The sequence below is a fragment of the Serinus canaria genome, chromosome 3 (assembly GCF_022539315.1).
Source record: "Serinus canaria isolate serCan28SL12 chromosome 3, serCan2020, whole genome shotgun sequence".
NCBI classification, from domain to species: Eukaryota; Metazoa; Chordata; class Aves; order Passeriformes; family Fringillidae; genus Serinus; species Serinus canaria.
In genome coordinates, this window is record NC_066316.1 from 108,978,380 (window position 1) to 108,991,004 (window position 12,625).

Here is a 12,625-nt window from a genome sequence, read left to right on the forward strand (position 1 = left end):
TGTCAGGGATCTGATAGGCAAACTGTAAGGTGGGCAAGAACCTGACTAAAGAAAAGCCACCAGCAGGTAGCCCTGGAAGTCAGAAAGTTTGTGCTTCACACAGAGAAAGTTGCTGTAACTCACAGCTGATCTCGAAGCCTTTGCTGCTTAATATTCGTGCAAATCACCCACTAATGTCCTGGTGTAAGACGTCAAAATAGTTGGCATTGTTGGCACTAAAGAAAGTGGGGAGCAAGGAATAACCCTGAAGTTCTGTTGCCACTCCATCATAACAAGTGGGAGACTGGGCTTTTATGTAGAAGCAGCAAGAATTTCAGCTCTGAGGCCATTAGCTGGAAAAGCTACCAGGGAGAAAGGGCTTTTTCTTCTTGGCAGTGCCTGAGGGACTGCGAATTGTCAGCACGGCTTGTCAGTAAGAAAGGTGAGCTCAGGCTCTGTCTCCAGTCACAACAGGGGAGAAGCCACGAGGTTGCAATATGAGGTACCAATTCACACACTCAGGCTGAGAGGGTACAAGATTTCATTTTCTGTGTGTGAGGTAGACACCAGACTGGAATCAAAATCGTAACTTTTAAATAAGGAGAGATGCATGCAAACTGACAGTGAATAAACTTCAGATCACTTTTAAAAGTTGCTAATCTTAGAGGAGGAAATATCCTGAAAACTCCTATAGCAGCAACTGGGATGTGTTGGCTCTAAGGTGCTTTAAAATAAAGTCGATGTTTGGGGTTTCCCCTTTGCCCCCGCAAAAAATTCTGTGATGACGTCAAAGGCTCTGGCTCCGTGTCTGGAGATGAGGGAGAAAGTTCTGCCACAGGCGGCCAGTCACCCAAATATCCACGTGAGAACTGGGGTCTCCTAAAATAGCCGCTGTTCCATGTGAATGTCTGTAATCATTGCTCAGCTGCCAGGGAGAGCAGCAGAGATTTTTACTTACAGATGCAAACCTGCCTGCTCCTGCTGTACAGCTACAAATGGAGCAGGGAGAACATCTGAGAGATGCTCTGTAGAAAATAGAATTACCAAGGTAAAGAAGCATTATTATTGGACTTCAGCAGATTTCTGGACGTGGCCCAAGCCATAATTATTGGCTGCTGCTGACTTCAGTTCCTATCTTGAATCTAAATTTTAAACAAGATTTTGGTTCAGAGCAGATGGGATGTAGAAAGCTGCTCTCTTGCAATTCTGCCATCCAGCCCTATTTACTTCGATATTAAATAGTGGGAAGCCAGTCTGGCTTCTCTGTAGTTCCTGATTTCCTTTCTCTAAGTGCGACTTCTAATTCTTAAACAAATTTTAAGTAAGAAGTAGGAGAGAGTTGGGATAGACTTTGTTCTTAGGTGCCAAAACTCTCCCTAACTTCGCAGGTGGCAAGATTTCATCCCTAGGGGTTTACATATGTATGGGCGTTCGAACAATAGCTCTGAATTTCTCACTCACCCTTTTATTGCCCTTATCAGTAACCTCCGACAGACATTCCAATCTTCCCCCAGGCAATCCATTCCCTCTTTGTAACGCACCCTGCCTCAGGTGAGCTCTTCCTCTCAGCATCGCCTCCTCGCACAAGAACACACTCACAGGAGGGAAACAGGTTAATAAATATTTCCCTCCTTTCCACAGACGCACGCATTCCCTTCAAACTTTGCAGATTTATTTGGTTTTTTAACCCCTCGTCTTATTCTGGCTCTTCCCTGGAATAACAGAGGGTTTAATCCTCCTCTACCTTCCTGCCCATCCCTTTACTACATCTTAATACAAGTTGGTATCATACCCACTTGCTCTCTAGATCAGAGCCTTTCCATTAATTATTCCTGTTTGGCGTTCTTTGATTTCCCTGGATAAAATCGGGAGAAAAGTGGGTTCATCCCCACTTCTACCCCTGGGTGAAATTAAGAAAATCGCAGCAAACCCGAGCAGAAATCAACACCCCAGAGTCCTTAACATCGAGTGAAAACCCTCCCAGGCTTTGCTGACTGCATAGAATAAACGTTTCTTCCAGGAACACCGCGGGGTTAATCACGATGTTAATTTCTTTGCAATTCTAGAGCCAAATCGAAAAACGGGGGGAGATCTCTACGAGAAAGGCTAGAAAAAATCGGTTTGAATTTACCAGCCGGCAGGCGTAAGGCCGCAAATGTCACTTTACTCACCTCCCTGGTGGAAGGTAAGCCGAGGGTCGCAGCTCCCTTCACACCCCTCCTCTGAGCTCCTGTCTGGCATTTACAAAATTAAAAAAAAAAACAAAAAAAACCCAAACCCACAAAAAATCAAACAACCCCCAAATAAACAAACAAACAGAAAACCCCCAAAACCCCAAAACTTTCGGGATCAGGTGGGAAAGCCTTATAGAGGTGAAAATCAGGGTGGGTTGGGAGGAACACCGTCATGGTTAAGGATCCCATTGTCAAAAGTGAAGTCACTGGCTGGAGGGTCACTGATTCCTCTTGGTGGCAAGAGTGAGGGAGTGTGTCTGTGTGTGTACGTGTGGATATGTGCATGTACATTTGTGTGCATGTGTAACTCTGCAGGGCAGTCCCACTCCTCATCCTATTAATTTCCATTCTGTGATCTCCGACCCCAGATCTCCACCCTCCTGATAATTCGCTCTTCCTGAGCTGATTTATGGCCACTACAGGATGCTCAGTGAGGAAAAAGAATGCAAAATTACTTTTTTCTTCCTTTTTTTTTTTTTTTTTTTTGGTAAGAAAGAGCAATTTAAGAGTAGCAGAGCTCGGTTTCCCTCAAGGTGGCTGGAGCTGAACAAAGAGACCAACTACTCCTCAGGAAGGAAAGAGGGAAGGGCAGAATGAAGTTTCAAGTAATTTCAAGCCAGCTAATGACATTTTGGTGGCCAGCGTGTTTCTTTGATTTGTTGTTACTGTATCGACAAGGAAAAGTTAGAGCCACTAATAAGTTTAGGGTTATGTGTGTGTTTATGCAAAGAGAAGTTGGACTTCCTCCAAAAAAAACCTAACCAGAATAGTATGGATGCAATTATGAATTATATGTATCTGCATTACACACACACACACCGAGAGGGGTATAAATAATCCACTTATCTCTTCTGTGTATAAAGCGAGCACAAATATTTGTGCTAGATATTAACTTCTCCACTCTTTTGATTGAGTTATGTGAGCGACAAGACCTCGCTGCTTGCAGAGCTGGAGGAAGGCTCACAAAAAGACGGGGCTGAGGGGCGTGAGCTCCTCCTCCACCGAGTGTGCAAGGCTCGGGATGGGTTATGGGTGCAGCTATAGAAGGTGTGAAGCATTTCGGGGGGCACGAGTGCCCCTGTGTGCCCTGTTAGTGCAGCTTCACCCCCACGGTGTGTGTGGAACACCGTGCTCTCGGCTCGCAGCAGCACCTGCCCCTCCCCGCAGCAGGTGTGAAGCTCAAAAGCCGGTGGGGTTTTGTGCAGTGATGCTAAAATCTGTGTCAAGTGTGCAGTAAGGTGTACATTCCCCTCCTCTCTCTTGATTCCCTTACAAGTCAACAGTGTGCCTCCAGAGAGTTCCCTCCTTTTGGAAGAAGCTGCACCTGATGGAGTTTTATCTCCTTCTTTTTTCTCTTTTTTTTCTTTTTTTTTTTTTTTTTTTTAATTCCCTCCTCCCTGCCAGCAGCCAGGTTTAGCACAGCTGCTCCTGCATGGCCAGGAACAGGAACGCTCCGGTCGGTCCCGGCCCGCGGCGCCCGAAGGCTGCCTGGGAGGACCGTGCCCGGCACGGGAACCCCCCCTCCAGGCTCTGCCGGCTGCCCTCGCCTTCATTAACCGGTTTGATGATTAGCGAGAGCCATTGGAGAGCAGGAGATGACGTTGGAAAGCAGCTCCTGATAGTTAAAAATAACGCGGTCCTGGAGTTATTAGACATACCTGCTTGCTGGAAATCTTCCCCCTCATCCCTCGGGCGATGCTTTAAAGGGTTTAACGCATTATTCTAGAGGGGCTGAGCTATAATCTGGTGGAATCCCTCTAGAGTCTGAGGGTTTTTTTCCCCCCTCCTCTTTTCCTCCATTCTGCAGCTACTGTCTTCTTCTTGTGGCATGAAGTACATCAGTAGGAGTTGGATGACACAAACCTCTGTAGGCAAGAAACCTGAAACCAGGCAGGCAAGGAAAGTGAATTAGAATTTGAGTTAGAATAATAATTATTTTGTTCACAGAAAAAGTTGCCATTAGCTGTCATCTTTCTACTCGGCAGACAAGAGTTCTTGTTGCATGATGGTCAGCTAAAAATGCAGATTTTTAAATTGCCGTCGGGCTAAATGCAGTTATCTCCGTAATTTTATAGATGTGGCCATAACTTTGATGATGATGGAAGTGCCCCGTGTGTGAATAAATTGTGTCTATAACGTTCCACAAAGAATTAACATTAATATTAGTAATACATCCACATCTGTAAAAATTTGGAGAGTGATCTGAGGTATTGAAACAGGAATGGCTTCTCTGCTCTTTAGTAAAGTTTGTATCCTTAGTTTTTCAGGATTTGACCAGTTTCCTCTTGCATTTTTCCTTGGTCCAGTCAATTTTAAAGTTGTGTGTGTGCGTGGTTTGTGTGTGTGTGAGCTCCTCCCTCCGTTCTGCACAAGCACCTGATGGGTACAGACCCACACGAATGCAAAGACAAATCCTATCAGCTCAAAATCTGTCCCATCGACTTCTGTCCCCAAAGAAGGGCTGGTGGGGGGAAAACACACAACTGGAGCCTGTCCCTGAGGTGGAAGGGGTGATGAGACGTTTTCAAACACGGCTCAGAGGAGCTGGTGTCCCCAGGGGAGCCAGCTCAGTCCCGGCGGGTCGGAGCCAGCCCAGCCCGGGGCCGGCGGTGCCCGTAGGGGTTAATTCCCGTCTCGTTCCCTCCAGGTGAGGCCGTTCATTTAGCTCGGGATTTTGGGTACATCTGTGAAACGGAGTTCCCAGCCAAAGCTGTTTCTGAGTACCTGAACAGACAGCACACGGACCCCAGCGACCTCCACTCCAGGAAAAACATGCTGCTTGCTACAAAGTGAGTGCCAAGTTAACTCTTGACCTTCTGCCCTTCTCGGGGAAAATCCTCCTTGCCCTCAAACTCTTCCTCCAAGCCGGTTTGGAAAGCAGACGGAATTTCCAGGCTCTAAATTCCAACAGCCCCGCGGGGAGGAAAGATGCTCAAATCGTCCAAAGGACCTCGGCACCCCTTTGCAGTGGGGATCCTGCCAACAGACCCTGTCCCTATAGAGATTATAGGTGGTGCTCCCCTAGCTGTTGTGCATCACTTCCAAGCCATCCCCAGTTAAATAATTTTTGTGTAAAGTGGACCAAAAATTTGTAATTTGCTTCCAGAGTGTGTTTCTCTGTCCCTGCTGCTGCTCACACACATCTGTCTGTCTGCTACCAAATTGCAATGCCTTTCCCATACGATTTAATTGTAAAAAAAAAAAAGGAAAAAGAGAAAAAAAAATGAAAGCCCACCACCATGCACTGCTAATTAGTCTCGATTGGCCCCCCCCACCCATTTCTGTCCCTTGGGACTTCCTCGGTGGGTGTGCTGCATGTGATGATTTACACCAGGCTGTGCCTCCCAGGCTGCTTCATGGTTTGCTCGGGTACTCGGCAGTGGGTGCTGAGTGTTCACACATCTTTGTCTGTCAGGAATGAAAAGGGGGCAAAAAAAAAAAAAAAAAAAAAAAAAAAAAGAAAAAAAAGGAAAATCCCAGCCCAAACAGATCTCATTTATTTCATGCTCTGAGACGTGGCTTGCCTCTGATGACAGTGTAATTTAAAGAAATATATGGAGGGTTGAAAAATCATTTGCTCAAATTTGTCCAGATGTTTCTTAGACGTGATTGGAATTTGATTGCCCTTTTCCGCAGGGTCAGAAGATATTAATGTCCCAGAACTTTAATTGCTCGCAGACCCTGCTTTGCTCTTTGAAGATGTAAAATGTTGGACTCATTACTGTTTGTTCTCCAAATTCAAAGTTTCCTCTCTTGCACTTTCTTAATGGATAATACACATAGAAGTAGACCTTTATCTTTCCTCACCCTCTGAAACCTTTAACCCACTGGGAATTTCAGAGAATTTCAGAGGATGAGAGCTGAATGTCTTTTTTAAGGGTTTCTTTTTTTTTTTTTTTCTTTTCTTTTAATTCTGGTCTTTTTTATCTCCAGTCCCTGGGTAGGCACCTGTCTTAAAAAAACCTGATTCCTTTGGGTATCCTTAAAGAAACTATTCCTGTGGGAACCCCACCAGCCTCCAGGGTTTCTGCATTGCCCAGGCACCTGTTGACTTGAAGGCCTTTTGGACCAGAGTAATTTAAAATAAAATGTTTGTGTATGAATTCATTAGAAAAATCGAATCAGATTTTTCAAAGGTGCAGACAAACAACCAAGAGCCAGATGTCAACTCTGATGTGGTAATTAGGGTGTCATGCCCCCAGAATAAAAGGGGAAGTGCTTGCTTGCTTTCTCAGGCCATGAATAAACCAGAATGGAGTCCCAAAATCCTGATTTTTCTCAGTAAGATGGCCCAGACTGAGCAGTTTCAGAGGCTCTGTTTTAGCCCTTCCCTGCACCATGTCCCCGTGGCACCCAATAGCTTCAGTGCATGGCTGTGCTTTCCTTCAGGAAGAGTATTTCTGGGAGCTGTCTTGAGCCAGGGTCAGGCCTCCAGGAGGATGGGTGCTTGGCAGATCCAGGGCACATTTCCCTTTCAGCCTGGTTGTTTCTGAAGCCACCAGGCAGGGCTGGGTTTTCACAGTGCTTCAGAAGCACCCCTGCGGCTCCTGGAGAGATTTTAACCTCCAGAACTGATGTTATCCCCTGAAAAGCATTCTGAGCAGGGAGCTGCTGGCTGGTCCCCAAGAACCTCTGGGGGAAAAGGATGGTGGGAAAAAAGTCCCATCCTGTGTCTTGGGATCAATTTTAACCTGAACCTACCCCTTGATTGTCACAGAGAATTGTTGGATAAGCCTAACAACAACTCTTCTCTCCCTCTCTTTGCCTTCCTCTCTTCCCTGCAGGCAACTTTGTAAAGAATTTACAGATCTCCTGGCCCAGGACAGAACGCCCATTGGGAACAGCCGGCCCACCCCCATTTTGGAACCGGGCATTCAGAGCTGCTTGACTCACTTCAGCCTCATCACCCACGGCTTTGGGGCCCCCGCTATCTGCGCTGCCCTCACGGCCCTCCAAAACTACCTGACTGAAGCTCTCAAAGGCATGGACAAGATGTTCTTGAACAACAACACTGCTAACAGGCACACATCTGGCGAAGGACCAGGTAGTAAAACTGGAGACAAGGAAGAGAAACACAGAAAATGAGAGAGAGAGAGAGAGAGAAAGAGAGAGAGAGAGAGAGGAAAAAATTAGAATGAAAGAAAGGAAAAGAGAAAAAAAAGTTAAATAAATAAAAGGAGAAGAGAGAGAGATAATCTTTTAAAACAAAACCGTCTTAATTTTAGCTTTAAAAATACCGGATTGGGCTTTGGAAGAATTCTATTAGGTAGGACAAAATAATAATAAAAATAAAATAAAAAAAATAATAATAAAAGAAAGACAATAATTTAAGATCAGAGGAGCACAATGGCGCAAGACCAGTGGTTCAGAGTCTCTTGCCAGGAACATGTGAAGACAACCACCAGGATTTTTTTCCCCACTTCTGTTCTTTCACATTTTTTAAATAATGATTGGGGGGGAGGGGAATATAATAATAATTAATAATAATAATAAAAGAAAGAAATGAATAACTTATTGGAAGAAATCGGAGAAACATTTTTGGTGTCAGTGCTTTGATTTCTTGAGCTGCATGGTCTGTCTTGTTATTATTTTTCTTTTTTATTTTATTCTTTTTTTGTTTTGAACAATGTCCTGTCTCCACCTAGACTAAAACAATCTTCCAGAGCGTTCCTTTCTGAGCAACCCCATGGCCTCATTCCCCTCAGCTCTTCCCACCTCATCTCACCACCCTGGTTCTGTCTAGACTAGGAAAGGAGGGGAGCTCCCAGACCCCTCACCAAGCCATCAACACCAGCTGCCTTCACAGCAGCGTGAACTTAACTTTAGGTGCCACCAGAAGGGACATTCGGGGTCGCCGTGGCTCAGTTGAATCTGCCAGCTCTGTTTTTTAAGAACTGTTTTGTGTTTTTTCCTGGTCTAGACAGACTCTCTGTTTAGATTGGCAGCGTTTACAGGTGTGTCTGGGTGCGTGTGTGCCTCTGTGTGTGCATCTGTGGATGTGCACACCCGGCTCCCCAGGGGGGCATGGGTATCCCGTGTATGTTTGTGGATATATATGTATATATGTGGATATATACATATATATATATCTATAATATATATAATATGTGTGCGTAGCCACGCATATTAGTGCATGCAAACATACCTTTGTAATTTAGTAATTTTGTCTTTGGTGGTAAAATGCCTTGTCTATGATGGGTTGCAAAAATTTGGAAGTAAGGTCTGGTACAATGTCAGCTCTATCTGATTTCTTAATTTTCTGAGATCTCCTCTTTTTCTCTAGGGAGTTTTATATTCCAAACTATGCCAATGTTTCAGTCCTTAATTTCCTTGACTAGTGTGTGTGAGAGAGCTCCTCCCCCATTTTTAAAGAACTGTTAACAACAACAAAAAATGAGTGATATGAGTATGTAATTCTTTCTCAGGAGTATGCACTATTTTATTTTCTTCTGTTTCCTAAAGCTTTGCCCGCTTGGCTTATGAGCTTCTTCAAAGAGGACTAGAGATCCCTACACAATATATCAGGTACAGAGAAAAAAAATCCACAATTCTGATATTCTGATACTTTTTATTTTTTGCTTTTTTTGCTTTTTCAAATCAAAGCCAGTTGTTACTGAATTCTGTAGGTGCACTTCTTTAAAGAAGCTCAAAGGGAATAATTTGAACAAGATAAAAATATAAGTTGAAATCGAGGTGTACTGTTGCAAAGAGAAAAAGAGCTGTGTTGAATGTTACGGCACTTGCTTGGCACTAGGGTTTTGTACCCAGGGAGGAAAGAGTTGCCATGTGAGCTGGCTCCTCGTGATGGGAGTGGGGAGGGTTTGCCAGGGAATATCCTGATTTCTGAGCTCAATCTGAGGAAATCTGTTTCTCTTAGAAAGCTTTTTTTTTTTTTAATGTCTTGTGACTCTTGCTTTGGAACAAGTCGGTGTGGTGAGGGGGGCACAAACTTCTCAACTCCATTGTTTTTCTCAGTGGTTTGGTGTCCAACAGGATATCTTATGCATATGATTTGGGGTGGTGGGCGTGAAGGGGAAGTCTTATTTCTTTCCTCTCTCTTTTTTTCTTTTTTCAACATACATTTCTCTGTCCTCTGTGGTAAAAATAACGCTGAAGTGTAAGGATATGAATTTCTGTTTGGATTCTGCCATGTTGGGTAATTGCATGTTTCTCAGTGGGGTAGGGCTGGTGCACTAACACATCTTTTTACTTATGTCAGAACTGGGTGTGGGTAAAACTCCTGGAGTCTCTGGCAAAATTCCAGTAGGATCATGCCTCCCCCTAGGATCCCTGTGAAAGCTGCAGGACTCAGTCCCACCATCCCAAGCAGGCACACCTGAACTCTAAACAAGAGAGAGAGAGAGAAACCTTAGCCTTCCTTTCATTTTGAGATACCTTCCAAAGTGGATAGTGAGGAAGAAATAATTCTGCAATGCTCTGAGCATCCTTTGACGAAATACTCTCAAAACAAAAGAGCAGATCCTCTTGTCCCCTTTAGTGTCCTTGGCTCACTGAGGTGTGGTTGCAGCTGAGGATCTGCTCTGCTTTTCAAATCTTCTTGCAGCCAGGTCTCAGATCTTGTTCTCTGCTTGTGATTTGGGCACATGTGGCAATAGAAATCCAGGGATCATCCAGCCCCTCCCGAACTGCTTCTTGCTCATGTACCTTTGGTTTTTCTGGGGTACTGGGAGCTCTCCTGTGAGAAAATAGGGGAACTGAGGCAGACAGCTTTCTCCATGGATTGTTGGGATGAGTTGGAGCCAGTCTTAGACCCTGGCATGTCCCTGCCAGTGGGTTTGGTTGTGGCTGGGATTGTCACATCCCTGTGGATGTCCAAGAGGAGGTCTGGTGGTCAAACCATGGGTCCCTCACCAGCAGGGTGGGGACCTTCAGATTGAAAAACAACATCCCCAGTCCTCCAAATCTTACCCCTTGCCAACCACCCCAAAATTGGTCAGGCTTCTGGGGAAGGAGAATCCAGGCTCCAGTGTAGGGCATGGCCCAGCAGTGATGCAATAGAAAGGGAAAGAGGGAATCTGGGCAGGAACAAAGGCCCCACCTGGGAGCACAGCTCCCTTCTCTGCCTGATGGGAATATCCTGTTCATTGGAGCAGAGCACCAAGGGTGGGATGTCCCTTCGCCTTCCCCTTGCAAACAGGATTTGTGAGGAGCTTGTGGGTTCAGCCCTTCAGCATTGCCCAGCCCGGTGGGGATTTTGGACATTTATCTAATGTGGGGGGACCCCAAATTAGAACTCAGTCTTCCACATCCCCAGATGCATGAGCAGGGCCACGGGAACCTGCCCCCTGCTGCCCCAGAGCTTCCAGCTGAAGGCTTTGGGGCCGTGTTGGGAATGGCCTCTCCTTGTGCTTGGGGGAATGTAGGGAATTCTCCTTTTAACTGCAGAGGACAGTGTCCCACTACAACTGTGGATTAATGGGGAAAGGGAGCCCTTGGACCTTCTTGGGGAAAGACTTCCATGTGTGAGGGCCTGATCCTGCTGCTGCTGAAACCTCCCCTAGACACAGGTTTGGTCACCTGGACCACACCTAAACCTTGAGCAGGTTGAGGGAAGAGTTTCAGTCTGTTCCTTGTGCCTTCTACCTGGAGGAGACAAACTGCAGTGCTCAGGCAATATAAATCCAAATTCCCACGGATTGCAGTGGGATGCCCTCCCCCCACTTGCTCCCCAAAGTGTGGAGATAAAATTCACGAGGTTTATGACTTAATGCAATCAGACAGAAACCAGGAGAGGAGCACATCTCTCTGTCCTTCCCCCCAGCCTAATGCTGGTCCCAGAGGGAATTATTCTTTGCTTGGTGGCTCCTGTCAGTGCTGAGTACAGAGTCCCCCTAAAACCAAACTCAGCCTCCCTCTGGAAGGTATTCTCCTGCTCCCCTCCACTTTCCCCTCCCTACTACTTCTGTTGGCTGGGCACCTCAGACGTTTATCTGATAATTGAGTTATTAAAAGATTTGGTTTCCTCGGGATCATGAATCAATAAACAGGAGGATTAACAAGGCAGCTTTGCTTTGTAACTCAAGGGAAAAGTTTGAGGAGAGACCATGAAAAGTTTGTTTTCAAACCAAACAGGTGGGTTGCTGTAAATTTTATTTCATTCTTAGTCTCACTTTTTTTTTTTTTTTTAAATGACGATTCTTTTTTTGCCTTTGGAAAGATCTTTACTTTAGTACGCTCCCTGACTTTTTTTTTTTTTTCCTGGTTGTTATTCACACAAGATGTGATGGAAACAAGAAGCCAATTTCATGGGAATCCTTTTAAAACCCGATGGTTTCTTTAAAATCGGGTTGTGTCTTGTCCCACCTAATAGAAATTCTCTGTGAGAAGCTATTTAAAGTCCCTTTGCACCCCAGACCAATCTCTCCCCAAATCCCCAAATTTGCATTTGGGGCTGGGAGGGAGCGGGGAAGGATGGTTTTAAAACCTTTAGCTGTGCCCTAAGGGCTTATTCCCTTCTCCCGTTCCTCTCTTTCTGACCGGTTTATCACACAGACCTGTCCGGCTCGGTTTTAATACATTTCTCGGAGAATTTGGTGCTTGTTTCAGCTGCCGTAAGCATTTACCAGATCGACCCAGACAACCTCCCCCTCCCCTCCGGCTTCCCTGTGTGAGAGAGACCGTAGGCTTTTTACAAATAGTATATTTTCTTATACAAAGGGAAAAAAAAGGTAAAAGAAAACATCCCCAAACACACTGGCAAACGCCTGAACATTTTGAGAGAGACGAAACACTGTGTGCCAGCAAGAAATAAAGGCAAAAAAAAAAAAAAAAAAGACTCAAACAAACGCAAAGCTATGAGAAAGCAAATGAGGAACTGGAAAGATGAAAAAAAAAAAAATTCTCCTTTTATGCCCCAAATGATCCCTTTCACCTCCTCTTCTTGAAAAATCTGACCATGCAGTGAGAAATATCAGTTTATCGACTCTTCCTGAGAAGAAATGCGGAAAGGCATTCAGTATTGAGTTTGTATATATTTATTTATGCTTAATTTAACGGGAATGTGTAAATATGGCGAGCAAGTAGTTTTTGGGTTATTTATCTGTGACTCTATACCTCTGTGAATGGGTGGGGGAATTTAAAAATGAAAAGTACAAAAAAAAAAAAAAAAAGAAAGAAAAAATAAAACCAACAAAAAAAATTCCCGCTTGACTAGATAGTATCCTATCTGAATCTTTTCTGTTCTTTATAGACAAGCTGTTATGGTAATGGGTAGAAATTGGTTTCTTGTCCAGTGATGACCTGATTTACATAAATAATAAGAATAAGAATAAAAAAAAAAGAGATTGTTGTGTTTTGTTGTATTTTCCTCTTCAGTTTTTTTGAATGTTGGTGCTGCTTCGATTCTGCAGACGGATTTACTTATAATGCCAAGAAGTCTTTATTTTCCCAGT

The 12,625-nt window shown here is 44.6% G+C and overlaps 1 protein-coding gene across 10 annotated transcripts in view; it reads left to right on the forward strand.

The window, feature by feature from the left end:
* The window catches only part of TFAP2B (transcription factor AP-2 beta), a 32,059-nt gene extending 20,052 nt beyond the window's left edge, over positions 1-12,007 (forward strand). For 8 of the 10 annotated variants that reach the window (XM_050972242.1, XM_050972246.1, XM_018922452.3 and 5 more), the window contains 3 exons: positions 2,046-2,164; positions 4,861-5,002; positions 6,998-12,007. In XM_050972242.1, the coding sequence (XP_050828199.1) occupies positions 2,046-2,164; positions 4,861-5,002; positions 6,998-7,298 (562 nt within the window). In that variant the 3' untranslated portion in view covers positions 7,299-12,007. The remainder of the gene's footprint in view (positions 1-2,045; positions 2,165-4,860; positions 5,003-6,997) is intronic. The other 2 variants (XM_050972241.1, XM_050972240.1) reach the window with 1 other exon arrangement.
* Positions 12,008-12,625: the final 618 nt, after the last annotated feature.